This window comes from Podarcis bocagei (assembly GCF_964188305.1).
Source record: "Podarcis bocagei genome assembly, chromosome: 9".
Taxonomy (NCBI): domain Eukaryota; kingdom Metazoa; phylum Chordata; class Lepidosauria; order Squamata; family Lacertidae; genus Podarcis; species Podarcis bocagei.
The window spans coordinates 48,885,806-48,907,595 of NC_138134.1; the positions used below are offsets into that span (position 1 = coordinate 48,885,806).

Below are 21,790 nucleotides of genomic sequence, written 5' to 3' on the forward strand. Positions count from 1 at the left end.
GAATGAGAGTGCCATCACCTAAACCCCATCTTCCAAGACCTCTTTTGGGTCTTCCTCTGAAAGTAGGCATATGGAAATGTGGCATACTGAAACAACTGTAGTTTTGTCCTCTCTGAAACACGCTTTCAGGGTGCTGCCAACTGAGCATCTGTTATCGCCGCAGGTTTATTCTGCAAGCGTGAAAGGAATATACCAGGGGAAAGGATTCTCCTGCAAGCTTGTTGGCTAGTAGTATAAGAATTAACACACTCCCACCATCTGTTGAATGAGAAGCAGATATTTTTTTCTTCCTTAATTTTCTATTTCAAGGTGGTGGAAGTCAGCCATTCAGCTGGCAACCCTGAGTGCTTTTTTACATTTGATTTGGTGAAGGAGTGGGAACCTAAACCAGCCTTGATTTCACATTGACTTAATGGTCAAATGTTGTTTTGTATATCCCCAAGGTCTGTGAGGGTTACATATCAAGCTGGGCAAATCAATGTCATTTTCTTGGGCATGACTAAGTGATAGTAGCTTTCAACTTTTTCTCAAATTCTTCAAGGCATGTTCTCTAAGATATTCTCTGGCCTGTCCTTCTCAGACTGGTAACACCCGGGTTACAATAGTGTACCGCACCACTTGTAAAGCTGCCTCTGAAAAGCACCATGGAAGCTTCAACTGGTGCAGAATGCCATCTCTAGACTATTTACCGAAGCTAACTGCTAAGGATACATCACTTCAGTAAATATATTTTTCACTGGCTCCCACTTTGCTTGTTTATGGGCTCAATTCAAAGTGCTGTTTTTGCTCTTTATACTCCATGGCAGGGATATCTAAAGGACGGTCTTCTTCCACATGAACCAGACAGATCTTTTTCTAAGGCCCTTCTTTTGGGGGCCCAACCACAGTAGGCATGTGGCAACTCCCTTCTCAGGCATATCTTCCTGGCACCTTCTTTGTAATCTTTTAAGTGTCAGATGAAGTTTGTCATGTTCTTTGTGCCTTTAATGACTCATAGTTTATTCTCACTTCTGTTTATGTTGTCTTTATCTGAGTTTCTAATTACCCTCTCTATTGTTTTATCTGCTGTTTTAGTTAGCTATCTCTTGTTGTTATGTTTATTGCATTTTACTACTTCACATTGTTAGCCGCCTTAAGGCTATTTGGCAAAAGGCCGGATAGAAGTGCTATAAATACGTATGCAAGCAAGCTGTCTAGTAAGTACCATAAGCTACATCTATTCATAGCCATTTGCTTTCCTCCACATTTCTGTAATTTACACCAGAGCAATTCTATTAACTTGGAAAGGATTAGTGTGGAGTTAAAGATTTGAAAATTAGAACTTTTGCAAGAGCTCTGCTACCTTGATGGCTGTGGATATTAAACTGCCTCATAAAAACAGACGGATGTGTGTCTTGTCAGGAAAAGCACCTATTTCTGACTGCACTAATTAAAAAAAATCTAAAATCTGGTGCATGGATAGGGAATCTGTGGCCCTCCAGATGTTGTGGGACTACAACTCCTATTATCTCTGATCATTGGCCATGCTGGTTTGGGCTGAAGAAAATTTGGACATCTGGAGGGCTGCATGTTCCCCAATGCTCTCTAGTGACTGGTGCTGACCTTTCCTCATGGAAATCTGGGTTCCAACCTCAGCTCATTCATGAACTCAACAGGGTTTTGTCACTATAAGTTGCCCAATTGTTAGATGAAAATAGCAGCAACCTTGGTTTTGACTTGGTAGTGAAAATGAGTGACACAACAAATACAAGTGAAAAAACGAAAGCTAGGCATTTGGAAGGAATGCACACACACAAAAACAAGTAAATGCAACTCTTTATGACAGGAAACAAATCACGCTTTAGCTGCCTTCAAATCATTAGTGTAAATGATTAGCAGACCCATGCAAAACTTTTGATTGTTCTTACAGTACTCATCATATAATAATGAATGACATTTTTAACAGTAGGGACAGGTGACTATTATCAGTGGCTTTAGTCAGATGATCGGCCTATTGATGGATCAATATTAAGAAACTCCTTAATTTTGTCATAAAGGACCAACACCAAGGCACCGCCTGTCCCACGAAGTACATTTGAAAAGGCTCCCCGAAAAAAGGCATTTAATCCTTCCTGGTTGTATATCTTGAAAAAGCAGTCAATGGTTCCTTTGTACTGACGTTCAGCCTCTCCACTCTGTGTTAAAATAATTTTAAACAAAGACAGATGATTGGAAAATGTACATGCTTACTATGTGGCAAGGGTCTAATCTGGCATTTGGTATTTTTATAATTTTCAGTCTAGGGTCTGATATATAGTATTAGGCATTTTTGTAATTATAAGTCTAGAAACACCTCTCACTAATTTTATCTCTGTTTCAATATAAGAACCTTAATGAGTAAATGCTTCCCTGATGTAGTTCTCTGCAGCTAAATTTAGCAAGTCTGTGATCTTCTTGTGATGTTTCTTTTAAGCTTCAGAGTTAAACAAGGTCATGTCATTCCTCAGGGTGTTTTGAAGCATGCTGATTCTTGGATAATGTCTGAAGCATATTTTTGGAACATTGTTCTTCACTGCCTTTTCGCTGAACTTCACATGGTTCCCCACCCCCATCACCAACATCGACAAGTACCAATCTAGAAGTGTTTAGATTTCCCCAAAGTTGGTCGTATGGTTTTTTGATAGATATTTTAAAAAATGTGTTTGCATCAAAATGTTTACACTGGAGAATCTAATTTTCTTAATCTATTTTTTAAGATAGATATTTATATTGAGACAGTCAAATAGTATTCCATATAAATCTGTAAGATATAAAAAATTAATTTCTCTTGCTTCCAAATTGGCATACTTCCTTTTCAAAAGTCTCTAATGTTGAAAAAAAAAATCCAGAAGGAAGATTACATAAAATTACATAAGTTGTTTCTCTTTTTGCAAATAAAACAGCTGTCAGGCAGACCCACATTGCTGAAATACACAGACCTTCAAGAAAGCACACGACAGAGCTTGCATTTTTTGCACCACAGGGTGACAACAGGATGGTTACTGCCCCCTTACCAGCAACAGGAGAAGAATAAAAATAAATGTATTTCTCTTAACACAGAGACACACACTGCTGCTTCGAAATTAAACCATGAAAAAGCATAATCACCTGGTTTGCTCAGCACATCAACAGCCAAATACGTGTTTCTGACTAGCCAGCTGGGCAACCACACAAATCTGTGGTCAAAATGTAGGGTCTGAATGTAGAGTCCACATACCCAGGGAAATGCTCCCTCCCACCTGAGAGGGACCTGGTGATAGCACTTGTTATATGTGATATGCTATGCTGTGCAATTAGCTGATTGATAAAAATGGCTGCAGGAGCCTCTGCAAATGCAAATTGAAGGATGTCAGTGGGGGACAGGAGAAGAGTGTAGCTTTGAATTTTTTTTATATTTCCCCTCCTAGAATTCCCCCCAGGACTCTACCCTTCTAAATAGGCCTCCTGTGCTTAGACACCAGCAAGTATATGTTGTTTACCTGCATCATCATGCGTCTTCTGACAGTGTCAAAGGGGTATGACAGTATGCCAGAAAATACAGTCACAGCTTGAGCTATTGCAAAAGATACGACAAATGGTGTTTCTTTTGGATTTGGCAACATTCCCTAAGAAGAGAAAAGAGAAATAAGAATTCACTGGGGTATCTTGAGAATCTAAATGGAAAAACAGATGCTGTCAAATCATTATATTGCTTCAGAATTTCCTAAGTGCATTGTATTTTGAATGGATTATTTTACATGGTCAGTGTAGTTGGAAACATATTATTTTCTCCTTTTGTTTTACACTTTACACATGGCAAACAAGCCAAATGATTTTTTTGGGGGGGAGAGGGGGGCAAATAACATATATTAAGATTGCAACTTAAGCACATTTAACTTGTGCGATTGCAGCTTTACACGCTTCACAGCTGGCCAGCTGATATCACACAAATTAAAAGTTAAAGTAAGCTCTCAGGCTTGCTTACTGGGCTTTGGGAAAGTCTCAAGTGGGCTCTGGGAGGCTCCTGCAAGATCTCTCGCAGTCCGAACGAGACTGTCCAGGAGCCTGGTTAGCATCCCTTAGAGCTTAAAAGCAGTTTCTGTAGCAGGAAATCACAAGAGATTTACTTCTAAATAAAAATGCACAGGATTCATCTGTGAGGCACATTAATTAACTAAATAGTATAAATGTTTTATCTATACATATGAGCATCCCCATGTCCAATGAATACACTGAGATCTTGTTAGTAAGGGCTGCCCAATTTAACAGTCAACTTGCTTCCTCATTTTAAATCAACAGGGCAGCCATTGTGAGCAAAGGAGCATCATATTGCATCAGACCTTTGGGCTTCAGGAACCAATCAGTAAATTGGGACGAATAAATGTGTAGAAATAATTAGCTTTAAAACAAGTGTTATCATCAACCATTAGGTAACCACAGAGCTCCTCTGGATCATGTAGTAGATTTATTAAATTTATAAAATAATAACAAACTAAAGGAATACAAACCAAATTGGGCATGTCTTTTTATTTTTAAGTCTTAGCTGTTTCTGCAATAGGATTAATAATATCTTAGCTGATAGGATAAATACTGTAAAATGCATCCATAATAAAGGTGACAAATAATCCTTTTTTTTAATGGGAAAGGGTGAGTTTGATCAGAAAACTTACTTTTATGGTGTCATAACATCCAAAATAGGATGCCCGATATACAATGATCCCCTGTACTGAAACACCAAATCCTTGATATAGGCCGGTAATGCCATCTTTTTTTGCAATTTTACCAATACAGTCAGCAAGGCCTTTGAACTGTCGCTCTTCCATACCTAAAATGAAAGAGGAAATAACATAACTAGGGGAGCACTTTAGCTCTAAGAATTCCCCACAATGAACAGGGGAACTATTACTATTAATTCATTTTTTTATCCTGTCCTTCTTCCCAAAGGAGCCTAGGGAGCCATATAAGGAGCCATACAACAGGTAAAACATCATGGAAAACATATTTTTCAAAATAAATACAGCTGCTGAAAATCTACTACCCATCACATACTAAACAGTTGGGTTGAACCCCCCCCCCAGGTTACATCAAAATGATGTTAATGGAGGGAACAAATGCCTATTTCTAGGAAGGGAGCTCCATAAACTGGGGCACCACCACAAAGAAGGCAGAAACACAAACTGCCAGTCTCAGCACACAACCCTTAAAATATGAAGATGAAGCTCTTACCTTTTCCAATGTCAGCACCTAACCGGGTCCGTGCAAAGTCTAATGGATATACCACACACAATGAAGTTGCTCCAGCTGCTCCACCAGAAGCCAGATTTGAAACAAACCACCTCCCGAACTGAAAAGGAAAAACTGCTGAGTTCAGAAACAGGGCTTGTAACAATCCTCCATTTTATTTTATTTTATTACAAATACCTGCAGCAATGGTGCGATGACACAAGCCTGAAATAACTGGGGGTTTTTGCATTCCCAATGGCGGCACTTGAATAAATCAACAGTGTTCTATGGAACTTAGATTTGACTGCAACATTTTAGTTGAGGGAATTCAAGATGGAGTTTCCTCTTGCAAATTCCCATGAGAAAAATCCACAACTTGCATTGCAAAGGGCGCACCAAACTCAAGACTTGGTGGCAAAACTTGGCTTGTGTGTAAAACAAATTTTAGACAACCTGAGGCTCTTTCCCAAAATTCATCCCAACACAAATTGTGCCATGAAAATTGAGTAACAAAGGAACTTCAAAGGGAGGCAGAAAGATGAAACCAGTGAATTATAATTCATCAAGAGGTTCAGTGTAGTCTCAAACCTGTAGTTTGAAGCAGGACAAAGTTGTTGTTTTTTAATTATTACACTCATGATAATTGGTTTACCAAAGCCAGGATGTCTGTGTTACCCTCAACTGTTGTATTAGCATTTTTTCTTAAATACAAATCCCAATGCCTCTTTTATACACCACCTATTGAAATATACTGTATATTATTAATAATTCAAAAGGATATCCCAATTTCTTCATGTTTGGACCAAGCAAAATGGTTTTGGACACATCAGCAATAAACAAAATGTTAGACCACATTTACCTGTTTATCTTTATCCACTCCAGCCATGAAAATCTGCTTGTATTTGTCCTTAAAAGCAAAATTTAGGGCTTGAGTTGGGAAGTACCGGATAACATTGGCAAGATTGCCACGCCAGAAGCTGGCAAATCCTACAGACAGAAGATTAAAAAATGTACAGTTGACATGATCATAAATTGTTTCTATTGCATAACTACATGTTTATGTGTACTGAAAGTGGACCTATTTGTATGCTTGAAATGGTACTTGTGGAATAAGTGAATCCATAAAGAGTTCAATGTGCAGTGATCATCCAATTCTTTCACCTCAAATCTAGCTCCCCTATAATTAGGTACAACTGTCTCAGTACTGATTTTTTAAACAGCAGAGAGAGATGCAAACCCTGGAAAAAACGGAAGCTCAGATCATCCATAGCAGTAAGCTGGATGCTATTAATCCTTTAAAGAGCCAGAGTTAGCAAATAAACAGCAGGAAATAGAAAGCACACTGTGATGGTAAGGTAAAGGTAAAGGGACCACTGACCATTAGGTCCAGTCGTGGCCAACTCTGGGGTTGCGGCGCTCATCTCGCTTTATTGGCCAAGGGAGCCGGCGTAAAGCTTCCGGGTCATGTGGCCAGCATGACTAAGCCGCTTCTGCTGAACCAGAGCAGTGCACGGAAACGCTGTTTACCTTCTACTTGCACTTTGACGTGCTTTCGAACTGCTAGGTTGGCAGGAGCTGGGACCAAGCAATGGAAGCTCACCCTACTGCAGGGATTCGAACTGCTGACCTTCTGATCTGCAAGTCCTAGGCTCTGTGGTTTAACCCACAGTGCCACCCACATGATGGTAAAGCATGCTAAATCTGTGTGTTTGATCGCCATCAAATATACAACCTAGTCTTAGTAAAATAGTACTGTACTGTACAGCTGTTTTTTAGGTTATGTTTTCACCACCAGAGGGGGTGCTAAACCCATTTTAATAAGGAGTGGTGGACTTGGTTTTGTAGTACATTGCATAAATTTTAAATAACCAAACCAAATTAGCCAAACGATAATTATTTTAGACATTCTGAACACTGTGCTGTTCAGGCTCAGGTGATCTTGCTAAAACTCAGGTGATGCAGTGTATTAGTGCCTTACTAAGTGAAAACTAGATAAACAAAAGGAATTATTTTGGAGGAAGATCTGAAGAGGCAAAAGAGAGAGAGATAGGCAGACCTGGATTAAACTACATATGTATTTCAAGAGGAAATACCACATAAAAAGAGCAGCATTTGTGAACAGGAAAAGTCGAACAAAGGGACAAATGGAAATGTTGAGGACCCCAGAAGCCAAGGTCTCACTGCAGGAATGTAAAGAGAGCTGAAAAGGAGCATGAAGCCAAACAATACGAAAGCTTGTGGGCACCAGTTAACTGGAAGGGGGAGAAGGAGGGAGGAAGAATTATTGGAAAGATCTGAGAATCTTGGTTAAGTCAAAGAGGGCAATTTTACAGGATGAGTTTAGTTCAGTGGAAAATGAGTTTAACATGCAAGTAAGATCTGTTCAAGACAAAAAGTAGTCAAAGGATGGAAAAGTGTTGCATCTGCAGGCACCAAGGTAAATAATGGCAATCAGTAATGGGCACTCTATATATTCTGATGGAAAACAAGGCTTCTGTAAACATTCAGTACGATGAAAGATCTTTACTGTTGTGACCACTGCAGTTGAGTACAAGTTGTAAGGAGAGGGCTTATACTGCAGGACCAAATATTTAAATTTAAAGTGATAAGGAAAGTATTGCTTCCAAGACCAGTGGCTGTCAAGACAGGAGTGCAAAAGATAGTTATGAAAAAAGTTAAAACTAATGTTTTTGCTAATAAGAGCAAGCAGGGCATGTTTCCTGTTTTATTCAGTAGCTTGGCAGACCATAAATGAAGGGCATACTTTCAACATTTGATGAAGAATAGTAGATAATTATGTTCATTTTTGTGTTCATATTTTATTAAAGTTATGTAACTGAATGACATGGAAAATAAAAGTCTGAGCAGTTGGTAATCCACATTTCATTCAACTTATAGAACAAATTTTAGCTTGCGCCCAACATTTAATATGACAACCTTCAATCTGTAGTGTTTAAACGAAGACAACGAAGGCATTCATTCTCAGAAGAACATCTTCTATCATGTAAAATAACTCTAAAACGGGAACCAAATGTTTCAAGTTAAATGCACAAAGGTATCACAGTTTGAGTCATCAAGCCATGGTAAGAACTGCCAATTGTTTTGAAATATCTTCAAGATACATATTCCTTTACTAGGTCCAAAAGCTCACTTCACTTTTAGGGATAACACATTTGTATTGTCCTATTTCACCTTACTACCCAAACACTAGCAGTCTAGCTCTACACAGATTGGTCTGGTATGTCCTGCGGAGTTCAGTAAAACATTTCTTAATAAAAGTGGTTTAGAACTGCAGCTAAAATGCTCAGAATCTTTGTTTCATGATGTGGGCTCCAAATAAGCCAGGCTAAATATTTTGCTGGTAAAACAGACACTGAAGACACGCTAAACTACAGATTTAGTGCACATTAACACTATATACACATAGCAAGGAAACAGATCCCATGCCTATTGAATTAAAGGTATATGGAGGTACTTGGAACTAGTTGTTTAGTGGACTTGTAGTTTTAGATTTGCTACTTTCCTAATCAAATCAGCACTGTAGTGGAATCCATAAACACAAAGAAAATAAGGTGTTTTCTTCTTTTTCTTTTTAAGCTGTAATGCTTTGATAAGGATTTGCTGTATAAATAATTTGAACTGGATATACAAGAAGGGGAGGTATGAGGAGGTCGGGGAAAGATGTTATGAGAAAATAAGTTGTGAAATTTATGTGGTTTTGCTTTTTATGTTTGCTTTTTTCTTTTTGTTTGTAAAAATGGGAAACTCTAATAAATATTAAAAAAAGAACTGCTTACACTGACAATTGTAATTTAAAAATATAAACCTTTGTACAAAACACCCTTAGAATTCAGCATAAATCGAGTAGCTGTACAAAAATACATGGCACAGGTCAGTGTACAATGTTATAATAATTATTTGGAGAAAGATAACCACCTATGAGATCTTCAACTATTATTCCAGGAAGTCAAATTAAGTTTCTATCCTACACAATGACCTGGGAGTAAGTCCCACTGAACTCAGTGGGGCTTACCTCCAAGCAGACATATCTAGGATCAGGCTGCACGTGTGGTGCAGTGGGAGTCTTGTATTTCTGTTGGTTAGAGAAGTAGGAGTATATATTACAGAAGAAATCCTTGCTTGCTGGGTGAATATATTCCCTGTTAGCTGAAATGTGAGCATGCTGTATTAATTTTGCATGTGTAGATAGGTCAGTATGAATTAGGGAAACCTGTCGCGGTGGAAGCAGCCGGAAGGTGATGGGCGTTGTACAATAGGGGGGAAAGGACGTTAAAAGGATATTATGCGCTATGTACTCTGGAGTGTGCAACTGTTTGGTCAGAATGAAAACAATATAGGAATATGGAAGTGAGGCCTCATTGGAAGCACACAGCCCTTAAGGAAAGACTGGAAAAATGTAAAAGCTGCAATATTGCCTTGGAGAAACGAAACACACACACACACACACACACAAAATAAAAAAATTCAGAGTATTAGTAATAAGTATTTGTTTTGTGCTAGGTATTCAGAGAACTTAATAGCACATTTTCCCACAATCTTTACAACCACCTCAAAAGGTAGGCCAGAATTATTAGCCTCTTATTGCAGCTGGTGAGGGGGCTTGGCACAACAGAATTGCCGCTTATTTTGTTCACAGTTGAGGCACGATTTAAACAAGGGGCAAACGTTTGTGGCTCTCACACCACGCCAATCCTTCGAGGAGGGCCTATTCGTTGGGGAAGACGTACCTTGCTCCCGAGGGATGCGCACAAAACAGTCTATCATGCCTTTGTACTGCTGGTCAACCCGGATCTGCTTGGACGAGCCCTGGACCTGCAGCAGCAGTTTCACGCGCTCAATGGGCGCTACTGCTGTCTTGGAGATAGCTGCTGCCACCCCGCCTATCATGAGGTCTTTCCCGAAAGAGACAGGGTCGAAAAACTGCTGCCCCTCTGCGGCCAGCATGTTGTCGAATGGGTGGGCACAGGGGGTTGGGTGTAAATGGAAGCCCCAAGTGGCATCCCCCAGCACCAGGCAACACTTCTAACTGCCACTGCTCAGGAAGAGCCAATGGAGTCCCCCTCCCCCAACCGGATCAGAAGCATGCATTCTCAAGCCACATGACCCGGCATCACCCAATCACAAGAGCCTCTCTTCCTGGGCATCCCTTCTCCAAGAAGATTCTGGGCCTCCTGGAGTTGGAGGTTAGCAAGGGCCTAGCATTATGAGCAAGGAATAGGAACCTCTGCTAGCAAGGGCCTAGAAACCAGCAAAGCAAGCACCGGGAGAGGGACATTGCCTGAATCACAATGATGGGCTCATCCGAACGCAGTTTCTCCAACCAAAGGTTAACAGGTGTTCAAGCTCTGTCTGCCGAGCAAAAAAACAAAAGTTTGGCTGGCAAGATATCCCACGAGGGCTCGTGGAATGCATTTTAGGACTAAAATATTTCAGACTGGCTTTTAAAGGCAGCAGCACCGTTACTCTAGGGCCTGACTCAGTCTCCCATTTAATCCAGCATTTCTTGTTGCATTTCTTAGAAGAGACTTTCAGCAGTGTTGTGGGTTCTGGAGTTATGCAACAACAATTTAATGTCCAAAATTTAGTGGTACAAAAGTTAAGAGGCCATAGGGGCTTTATTTTTATTATTTTGGAGAATTATGACCAAGCAACCCACAAAGCTGTTAAGATTACCTGAGGCAAAGATGGGGGGACCTCAGCCTAGAGTTCCCATCATCCCCAATTGTTGATTATGAGTGGGGCTAATGGGAACGATAATCCAGTATGTTTTAAAAGGCCACAGGTTCTCCATCCCTGGCCTAGGAGATATGCAGTAAGAGAAGTGAAGTTTCCGGTGAAGTTATGCAATAATTAGTAAACATTAAGAATGAATGCAGTAACGGGGAATCTTGTGTGAATGGTGCAAGATTCTTCTGCCAGCCCCATAAGATCAGCCCACAGTTAAGTAGATGCCCTTAACCCTCTGCAGAGGCTTTTGTGCATATAGGGAGCTTATGGGGATGTGGAAATGCTGGTTGTGTGACCTGCCTGCTGCTTGTGAAATGTTGTATACAGTCCCATGAGAGACTATAAAAATACATGGGACAGGTTCTGCAAACATGTCTTTATTGTAAAAAAATAAAATAAAAAAGTTTATACAAAGTTTTTGAAAACAAAATGGTTATTTCCTTTTGATGTTTGCCGCAGAGCATCTGCAATAAGGGCAATGTTACTTTATAACAAGTAATGCTTATTCATTAACGTAATTATACATAACATCATTTACTGTATAAAATATTATAGCCCTTTAATGTAAGGTAGTCTTTTTCCTCTCAACCCTCCCCCCCCCGCCCCCTGTGTAAGATAAAAATCAGAAAATGTTCAGGGGGTTTTCCCACCCCCACTGATCTTTAATACATTCCATAGCATGTTTAGAATTCTGTACCCTATGTAATATATTAAACATTACACTCCCTTAGTTGAAGTCCAGAAGTGTGTGTGTGAAACAGTTCTATACGGCTGTTCATTTTCACAAAGTGCCCCACAGATCGCTGCCCCTGCCCAACTGCATTTTTAACCTGAGGAAATTATAACATGTTTTGAGCTTTTAAACCTTGCAAGAAAGAAACTCAGCTCTGAGAATACAGATCTACATATGGTTCACACATACAGACCCTTCTTGATCACAGTGCTTATGTGCAAAATTTGTTGCAAGGCAGTAAAGAGAAAATGACCACTTGCTTAGGTTTTTTTTAAAACAAGTAATTTGAAAAGTCAGTCAACTCAGAATACTGTTGATGACATCCATGTATTATAAACATTTGAAAAGTTATTCATCGAGTTTATTCTAGAGGAAGACTTCAAAGAGCATCCAGGACAAAACCATAATTTAATTCTTATTTGTGTGCCTTAAGTGTGATGGAAGGTTTATGATGTATAGCTAAACAAATTTACAGAGCTAAGCCAAAAGATAGCTTAAAAGCCAGTTCAACAGCAACCTCTGTAACTGAGTCATGAAAACAGACATAAAACTCCCGAGGCTTGGGATCTATGAAGAGTCTCCTGTAAAAAAAAACACACAAAAAAACTTTGTGTCAGAACAAGATCTTTAGGCTATTCTAAAAACAGTCCGTACTTTTGTAAGGGTTTAATAAAGAACTAAAAATGGAATAACTATACAGCAGTACGTGCTGAGCTTTCAAAATGTTCTTTGCTAGGTATATTTATGCACACTGAATTGATCCTCTGCTACGTTTTCATCCTTTGTGGTACAAAAGTTAAAAATAGATAGCTGCATTAGGGAAGTGACTAAGACCACCCATGTAAAAGATGCTGAATTACAAACTTTGGAAAACAGAAGTTTTGAGGATTTGGGCAGTCCATAAAACAGAAAAAATGGTATTATTGCTCACTCACCCCACAACCCAGTACATTATAGTTGGTGGAGGTTTCTTTTGGTCCGTCCAGTTGTCAGGAGAACATTCAAACAACACCCCATGTTCTTTCACTTGATGTAGGCCAGAATTTGCTTTTTTGCGGTCTGAACTTCTATTACCTGCAGTCTTTTTAGTCTGTAATGAAAAACAAGAAAGTAAATGGGCAATGAAATTTGAATTAGCATTATGAGCAAGGAATAGGAACCTTGCTTTCACTGTCTGTGATAAAACATAGATCAAATATTTTCTGAAATGTTATGACTAAGGACGTTTTTACACCTTTTGATAAATAGCTGTCCACACTGGCTGAAGTCACACATCAAATTCAACCATAGTTTGTTTTTAACTAAGGGTTAATGTGACCATACAGTGTACTTGGTGCACGCTCCTGAAAAGTGCTAATTTTGCAGTGTCAGGAAACAAACCAGAGTCTGGCTTTTTGTGCTGTCTGAACGTGGGCTCATTGTTCATTTCTCTCCAAACAAACTATAAGCAGTAAGACAAGAACAAACCTTGGTTACTGTTCATGGATTGAAGAGAGCAACCACACTCAGCACTATTTATCTATAAAAAGAGGTGCCAGAACCCACCATTACCACTTCGCTGTTCTCTTATAATGGCAATGGCACCTACTTGAGAAGTGCCGGAACTGAGTTCTGGCAAGTTCTGGCTGAAAAAAAGCCCAACTATGCTGGATTCAGACATTACAAAAATCCAGATTCTGGCTTGTTTCCTGGCAGTGCAGAACATTTCAGCAACATGCATCAGCACAATGTGTCTTCACATTAAATCATAATTTGTTTTAAACTGGTTTAATGTGATGTATGAACCAAGAAGTAGCTACAGCTAGAATTGAAAAGAAATTTTCAGACTCGGGAGATATAACATTACTCTGATTTCTCTTCAAAGTTGAATGTTTGCTTCCAAAGCAACTTTGCTGCAGACATAAAGAATAAAACTAGGCATGGTGCCACAGCTAAGGAAATATATATACTGAAGAAAATGATCATTAAATATACTTCTCAGCTGGATTTTCTTACTAAAGTTAGCATTTGAAAGAATTCACTTAAATCACATTTTATCCACTTTGTTCGGCCCTCAGCTTATATCAAAAAAGGTTTTATCTGTGTTACATTAAAACATTATATAAGCACATGTCTATTTTTGACATAATCACATGCATCAAATTTGAGATTAAAAATACATATAGTAAAACAGATCTAATTTTCATACATAGTACTGACCATTGTGCTAAAGCAGTCCTGATTAAAGAAAGTTGACAATGCAGCAGCCTGGTTCAGGTGTAACATCAGACCACAATAACCAAATCCTCTCTTGATTTCATGAATGGTAGAATCAATCTTTCTAGGGAGCTTAAATTCTGTGTCTCAACCTAACACAAATACCATAGTTTTTTGATAAAAGGACATGCCATAGCACGCTCCAGACTTAGTGCTCCCCTCTCTTCTTTCCATCCTCTCCTTGTACTTATGAACTGTAGAAAGGTGTGTGTAAGCCCAATACTTGCTACAGCTCATTATTGTAACAAGAAACCATGGTTTGTTGTCATATCTGAATGAGACAGAGTGAATTACTTGGAAGTACAGACTTTATTAACTCCACAAAGTCTGGCTCTACCATTATTTAAATTGAGATCATATTTCATTAATAAACAGTTAATTTTGTCATAGTAATGCAGTTAAGAAGTTAAATTTATTTTAAAAAGTGAATTTATCCCCATTTTAAGAGTTATGCTGCAATCCTATACTCACTTATCTGGGAGAAAGTCCCATTGAATTCAGTAGGGCTTACTTGTGAGTAGCTAGGTATTCCCTTGTTAGGAACAAAAGAGTTTCCCCATAATTAACGATAATGATGCATACTTCACTTGTCATAGTTTGTTGAAAAATGGAACGGATGGAAAGGCAACAGCGATGGAAATTCTTGATGAGCTGGGGATGGATAGTTCCACTCAGCTGTGCGACTTCAGCATGTGTTGGAGTGATAAAAATTCCATGCATTGTTTCTAGAGAAATATAGTGGAAGAGAGTGTTTTCAGGACCAGATGTCAACCTTCAAAAGCAAAAGAAAATAGTTAATCAACCATCACCTTTTTACAATTAAGAACACAAATCCTACTGTGCAAAGCAAACCCATCAGCTGCAACATAGTAAGAAATTTTCCTAGGGCGTGGCTTGTTTCTATATTAATTGTGAACATAGATAGTGCTTTATTGAAATAGTCATGTATGTTCTGTCCTAAGAAGCTGGTGACTTCTCTTAAGATTCCAAGCTATTCTGTTTAGCTGAAATTAAGTTAGATTTTTTTTTTGTAGGATTTGGCATTTGAACCAACTTGTAGCTGGGTCACAATTTTATTCCTTACAGTTTCAAGGAATTTGGTCAAATTAAGCAGGGAAACTCCAATTTTGCTGATAGTTTACCTGCTGACAGTAGAAACAACCAACTTTTTGGTTGGATTGTCCGTGGAGGAAGAGTGGCTTAAGACAGCAGATGAAATCAGCTGTTTATTCTACCTGTCATTATTAATGTTGGGCCGACCTTTGTGTCCAGACCCTCAAAGTCCCTCTTACTTCTCAGCAAGGCCACTCCTAAGTATAGTCCATTATGGCCCACGCCCAAGCATGAGATGACAGCAAGATCCACTCTTCACAATCTCCCACACCAAGCATAAAAAGTTGCCCCAGCAAAAGTACAGGGAACTGGGCCTAGCTCAAAAGGATTAGTCAAACAGTTAAGTTATTTAAAGCAAGAGTTTATAAGAAATGTGCAACAACAGCAAGAAACCTGGACCAGTAACAATTAACAAACATTTTGTGTGGCCCTTTTTTTGGTCAGATTCAATCCTAAACAAATGTAATGAAATACTGCAATGGTTTGCACACAAAAAAATATGCACACTGGTGAAAAGCTTGTGTTTTCATACCAGATTCCCAAGGAAAGCCTAGAAAAAGAGCTCTTCCTGCCGCCCCACATAGCTTAAGTGGGGAAGGTGAAGAAATCATGGGGAAGTTTCCTGTGTGGAGGTGCATAGTTAGTGGCAATTCATTCTAAGGAAAAGTGTGTACACTCACATAGCACACTGGCTAGCCAACAGCTGTACACCTTAATGTAGTTATAAAGATGAGCTACCAGCCACACAAGGACATTCACAGCTTCAGAAACTGATCACTTTCCAATAGGCAGTCTAATAACTGGCACACCAGCCTTATTTTTTTATTTGCATACATCCACACACAGAATATTAATGTAGTCAGAAGCTAAAGAACAAAAGTTAGTAACACCTTACTTCATAACACGATACAGTTCAGCTTCCTTATCTGTAAGGTTCTTTTTGAGGGTTCCTAAATTAAAAGGATTTGGAAGAATATTTTTCTTTTTGGCGATCTGAAAAACAAGCAGAATTAAAAGCTCACAGTAGGTGTGTGATTCAGATTTTAACATACAAGTACCAAGGCTGTTACTAAAAATATTAAGCTAGTTCCGCAATTCACATGCTTTCTGATCCTATGCTGAGCTATCAAGTGACATGCTACGTTATTTTTGAAAGATTTACGGTTATTTTCAAAAATGTAATTGTTTTTCAAAACCAACTTGAACAAATCTTCTGTTACAAATTGTTCTGTGCTCTTTATTGGAGAGGTGGAAGGTTGTAGCCAACGAAGTCATACTTTGAGTAAACCCCCAAAAATAATGGACAATACTAATGTGTGTTCACAGATTTCAAAGCGTCTAAGTATAATTTAGTTGCATACAACCCATAGCTTTCAGCACAAATACGTATTATGCAGTTTTAATAAATTATGCGGATCAGACTAAACTGATTTGATGCCTATCAGAATTAAAATTTCATGCTTGATTCTTGTTGTTTAGTTTGGAATTTAGAAGTACTGTGCTACCAAATGTGCATTATTTTACACATACTTTTGGTTAAGTAGTGTGAAAAAACCTTTGTAGGATAGGTGCTGGGGGGAAGCCATGTGAAAGAAAAAGGAACTCGGCTGGGTATTTATTGAATACTGGCAAGAGAGAGGAACACTTTGGTAACTTCATCTCGCAATGACGGCATGCAAAGCACCCTTGAAACAGGGTTATATAACTATGACAAAAACCTTCCCGTTAGAATACATGGCACCCCCATATACACAACTCATTTTTGGCAACTCTCACTTCTCCAAGCTGTGCTTATGGATGGAAAATAATTTAGGAGTTAACCCAAAGGAAGTAAGACTGAGAAGCTACATCATGGGCATGAACCACATCCACTCAGGAAGTACTCCTTCAGCTTGCTTTCGCTGTTTGTGCCAACACATTACTATGTGGGAAACATAATTTTAAGAAATTATTTAGGGAAAGAAAGAGCATTACCGTAAACAGACTATTACTTCCATCAAGTCGTCCAGGACCTTTCAGCTGCACAGGATTTGTATTAAGGTTCCCACTTCCTGCTTCAGGGCTGTTGCTATCATTGTCAGGCATCCCACTATTTCTTAAGGGACTAGGCTTACGTGTCCTTATGGAAGAATCACTAAATGGCACTTTTTTACTTGCAGGAGTGCCTCCTGTGTACTGCAGTTTGTTGAGAAAAGACAAGCTGGTCAAGCTTTCCAGTTTGTCCCGCGATGCAGGGAGGAACCAATCTACACAGGATAGCAGCGGAGTGGAGGGTGATTCCAAACTCTCATCTATGCTGAGATCTATTCCATCCAACTGAAGGATAGTTGCTTTGACCTGATCCACATATATGCAATCTGGCCCCGGATTTCCAAAGGCCTTGGAAGCACAACCTCCTGCTTCCAACAAGACACTCAACATAAAGTGCCTCTGAAAGAAAAAGGGAAGAATATGTTTGTTAGTGGGATGCCATTTTTCAATGCCTGTGACATTCAAAAGAATACAGAAAAGCCAGAACAAGCAAGAGTCAAAATCTCAGAACTCAAATCAGAGAGCAAAGCAACTATCAGAAATAAAAAAATAACCCAATTTACAATGACAGGGATAGTGGCAACCAAACTTTTCTAGTGGTATAGTACTGCAACTGAGTGGGTATTGTATCATGTCAATACCCCGTTCAGTGGAGTATGTGTGCATGTGCTGTGGGTTACTTGAAGCAGGACCTCCTTTGCTGACCTGACACAAAATATATTTCAAATAACTTGAGCAGAAAGGAAATGCTCATAAATGACATATATGGAACTTTAGCACGTGCTCATTAGAGCATGCATTTTAACAGAAAAACAGCTGCAAATGTACCAACCCCCCCACAAAACTTACCAGACCAACTATGAGTAAAAAGTATCTTGCTCTGGGTTCTTCAAACCCTTCAGAAGATGCTTCACATGCCTGAAGATGATGTTGTGGAAACACTTCTCGCCATATTACCAACTGACCAATGCGCTGTTCTGCTGCCAAGGGCAAGAGGCAATAATGCCTGCTATACAATGCAATATCAATTAAATCCTCCTTTGGCAAGTGATTACTAATTAAATATCCCTGAATTAAAAACAAAGAGACAGCACAGATTCAAGATATCATATATAACAAGTTTCTTTATTCAAAGAGTTTTCTGCCTGCAAGGGTTTGGTTTTATTTGCGAAAGAAATCATAGCAACCAGGGAATGTTGCCACATTGCCTGTAACCAAGCAATGAATCCACTGGATTCCCAAGAAACCCAGCTTTCAATATATTTAAAGACAAAACCTCTAACCCCAAAGGCTGCAAAGGTGAACTTTGAAAAGATGAAGCCATTGATTCATAAAAACTCTGAGACTTGGAGGTCTAGTATAAAGTTTTGCCTTTTCATACCGAATTATTCCCACTTCCGTGGACTTAGGCTGCATTGCATACCATACATTCAAAGCACATGATTTCCCCCAAAGAATCCCAGGGACTGTATATTGGTAAGGGTTCAATGTCTTACCTTGTAGAAGAGACATGAGCCCAAAATTGTATACTGTCGTCTCATGTCATAGTAATCTTCCGACTGTAAAACAAAACAATTAAGGCACCATTTCAGCTGATCCAAGGTAAGCAATTTGAGCATTATACAACACAGTACTTTAATTCCTCATGATACTTTCTTTAAATGGCCAGCAGATGTCTTCCAGTAGTGATACATAGACACTGAAGAAGTTTGAAACTTCTTTCTAGAAGTTCTAATTTGTCACAAAATTACCAGTTATTTTGTCAAGCTGATTATAACCAATATAATCAATCAATTTAGATTCATTTTCAAAAGCTATCTTTGTCAGAACAGAGTTCTTTTGCTTTCTAATTTGCAGCTCTTGCCACCAGAGGGACTTCTTCCAGCACAAACAGGAAAACAGCATAGCCTTTCATATGTATATGTAGTATTGCTTGAAAACTTGTGAAATCATGTTTAGAATAAAAGCTACAAGGGGAGAAAGTGAGTGAAAGAGCTAGAGTAATTGTTTTCTTTATGCCTCAGATGTACATATTTACAGTTTACTAAATCAGAACTGCTTTAATTAAAATGAGTATTAATCGCATATTACATTTACTTCAGAATAACTCGATCACTTTTTGGCACATTCAAGTTCCCTGAAGCAAGTTTTAAAGTTTCCTGGAGAAACTGCAATACTTTAGTATTAGACAGAAATAATAAAATATGTCTAGAGCTCAAAAGAACGTATCACAATGATTACAGCATGTACACACAGCTTCTGACAGTATATGTAGCACAGGCAAATACTGTTTACTAGTAATGTATTCTGCAGCAACCATTGTACAACAGATAGTTGTAATAATCCTCAGTTTTTAAAATTATATTTTTTTCCTGTTTATAATGGCTTACAGATAAGTAAACATAGATAGTTATATTTCACTGCATCCTACTACAGAGCCTTGCCCCACCTTCCCTCAGTGGATCCAATATTGGCTAGTTGTCACCAAATCTCATTGGTGTCCAAAGGGAGAGACAAGCAAGCACTGGCTCTGGCTGCCCTTGCATTTCACGCTCTCTCAAAGGCAATGACAGTAAGGAAAAGCAGAAGCCATTGCTTCCCTGCTTTTCTCTCTACCTTGAAGTCAGGTTGGGGCCCAGAGGAAAGAGAACAAATGGGAGGTGGCTGATCCTCCCCTTCGGAGTCAGAGGAAGAAAGCCACAAGGAACAGCTAGGCCAGGGGTCAGCAAACGTTTTCAGCAGGGGGCCAGTCCACTGTCCCTCAGACCTTGTGGGGGGCCGGACTATATTGTGTGGGGGGGAATGAACGAATACCTATGCCCCACAAATAACCCAGAGATGCATTTTAAATAAAAGGACACATTCTACACATGTAAAAACACGCTGATTCCTGGACTGTCTGCGGGCCGGATTGAGAAGGCGACTGGGCTGGATCCGGCCCCTGAGCCTTAGTTTGCCTACCCATGAGCTAGGCCATGGGGCTGCAGATCTCAGGCAGTGTCTTCCTGCTGTGACAGGGGTTTCAGTGGGCTTCCAGCAGTGCCCCCAACTGTGGCCCTGAAAGAGCTAATGAGTGTGTGTAAAAAGAAAAAAAAGGTTCCTTACTAGTTCTGCAAAGTCTGCCGCCTCCAACTCACTCAGAGCTGTATCAATTTCTACCTGAAAAACATTAGCAAATGAAAACATTAAATTTATTCCAAATAATGACGAAGCCTCCTTGGCATCTCTCAGTACTGAGACAATAGTACACAGTACACAGAGTCACCAACAGATGCATATGGCATTTCAGAACCAGAGCAAAATCAGGTTCCAAACTCTTTATAGATTGCTATAATCAGGGTCAAAAGAAAAGCACCCAGTGGTTGCATACTTCCCCCTTCAGAAATGAAAGAAAAATATTCTCTCTCAGTCTCCTAAACCCACTGTTTAATATAATAGACATGCCAATCTCACTATTTTCATGGATTAAAACAAGGCATGAAGTTCCCTTGAAATCTGGCAAAGCTTTAGTATCCAGCTGAGTTATTAGAAAAAATGTTTTTCACTCAGGATTTAGTTTTTGTCTCTATGGAAATTTTCCAAAACATTCTCACACATTACCATTGTTTCACCCAAGAAGTGTTAAACTTGCACACTTCAGGATCTAGTGCGTTACAGTAAGTTTCATTAAGAAAACCTTTTATTTATAGATCTTCATAATCATTCCATAAGGTACCAGCCAAAAATATGTTCCACAGTGAAAAGAGCTTAATTTGTAAGAAAGCATTTCCTGCAGAGTATGCGAACAAGATATCTTAGTGAGAAAAATTAGGTTTAAACCAGTGCTACCAGAATTGCCAGCTACACAGTTGGTGTTCAAATAGTTAGTTTCTCTGTTCTTCCTAATCTCCAACTGAAAACACTTCCTGTCCCATGTAGGCAATCAATTTTTCTCTGTGGGTTTTTTTTGTTTGTTTTTCGTTTTGAAACTGCTGTTAGCCTTCCACTTAATAATGGGATAAGTAACTTTTATGGCAAAATTACTCTTTTAACTGAATCTATCAAAAATATAAAACTTCACACTACAATTTTATCACTCCAAAAACTAGAGAAGGGGTATGCTTTTAACAGACAATATTATGGGAACTGAGTTGCGCATAGTGACCTTTTAAATAATTATTAGTGCACTCACTTCACAGGGCTAAGTATTCAGAAATACAAGCCCAAATATATTTTGAGCTACACGTTTCTTTAGAGCTGCCCTTTAAATCTTGGATTTACTAATGAAATTCATACATACACTACGCTAGGTTGTGAGAATGAAGTGTGCCTGATCTAAAAGTTTTGCTGAAGTGGGCAAAAGTCTGCCCTGCCATTCCCTCTTATGCAGGTTTGTGCCCCCCCTGCTTGGCACTGAGAGAAGCAAGGCTTCATGAACTTCCTTCTCTTGGTTGCTGGGGGTGGGGCACACCATGAGAGGGACAAAGTATTTCTCCCCTTTGTGTCCTATGCAGGGTTCCTTCTCTCAGTGGCAGCAGCAGCAGGAGCCTTTGTCCCTCCCCTGCTGCTGCAAAAAGGAAGCCTTACGTTCATGTTCCGGATTCTTACCTTCCTCTTCCTGGGGTGGGTGAGGGGGCAGGTCTTTCTATGGCCACCTACCTCTTCTAATAAGCAAAACTGTCAGGCACACCACATCAGGGCCTGACTTCT

General features: G+C 39.2%; 2 protein-coding genes across 4 annotated transcripts in view; both read right to left on the reverse strand.

Moving 5' to 3' along the window:
• Positions 1 to 1,803: 1,803 nt before the first annotated feature.
• Positions 1,804 to 10,308, reverse strand: SLC25A31 (solute carrier family 25 member 31). Its single transcript, XM_081208175.1, has 6 exons — positions 9,969 to 10,308; positions 6,080 to 6,207; positions 5,224 to 5,341; positions 4,668 to 4,822; positions 3,498 to 3,623; positions 1,804 to 2,174 (listed from the first exon to the last, which is right to left on the reverse strand). The coding sequence occupies exons 1-6, from the start codon at positions 10,183 to 10,185 to the stop codon at positions 1,974 to 1,976; spliced, it is 945 nt and encodes a 314-aa protein (XP_081064301.1). The 5' UTR covers positions 10,186 to 10,308; the 3' UTR covers positions 1,804 to 1,973.
• A 1,021-nt stretch (positions 10,309 to 11,329) lies between these two features.
• The window catches only part of INTU (inturned planar cell polarity protein), a 30,513-nt gene continuing 20,052 nt past the window's right edge, over positions 11,330 to 21,790 (reverse strand). For 2 of the 3 annotated variants that reach the window (XM_081208069.1, XM_081208068.1), the window contains exons 9-16: positions 20,207 to 20,260; positions 18,598 to 18,660; positions 17,951 to 18,169; positions 17,045 to 17,500; positions 15,966 to 16,063; positions 14,540 to 14,729; positions 12,637 to 12,791; positions 11,330 to 12,282 (exon numbers count right to left, since the gene is read on the reverse strand). In XM_081208069.1, the coding sequence (XP_081064195.1) occupies positions 12,171 to 12,282; positions 12,637 to 12,791; positions 14,540 to 14,729; positions 15,966 to 16,063; positions 17,045 to 17,500; positions 17,951 to 18,169; positions 18,598 to 18,660; positions 20,207 to 20,260 (1,347 nt within the window). In that variant the 3' untranslated portion in view covers positions 11,330 to 12,170. Of the gene's footprint in view, positions 12,283 to 12,636; positions 12,792 to 14,539; positions 14,730 to 15,965; positions 16,064 to 17,044; positions 17,501 to 17,950; positions 18,170 to 18,597; positions 18,661 to 20,206; positions 20,261 to 21,790 lie in introns of those variants that run through there. The other variant, XR_014011578.1, reaches the window with a different exon arrangement.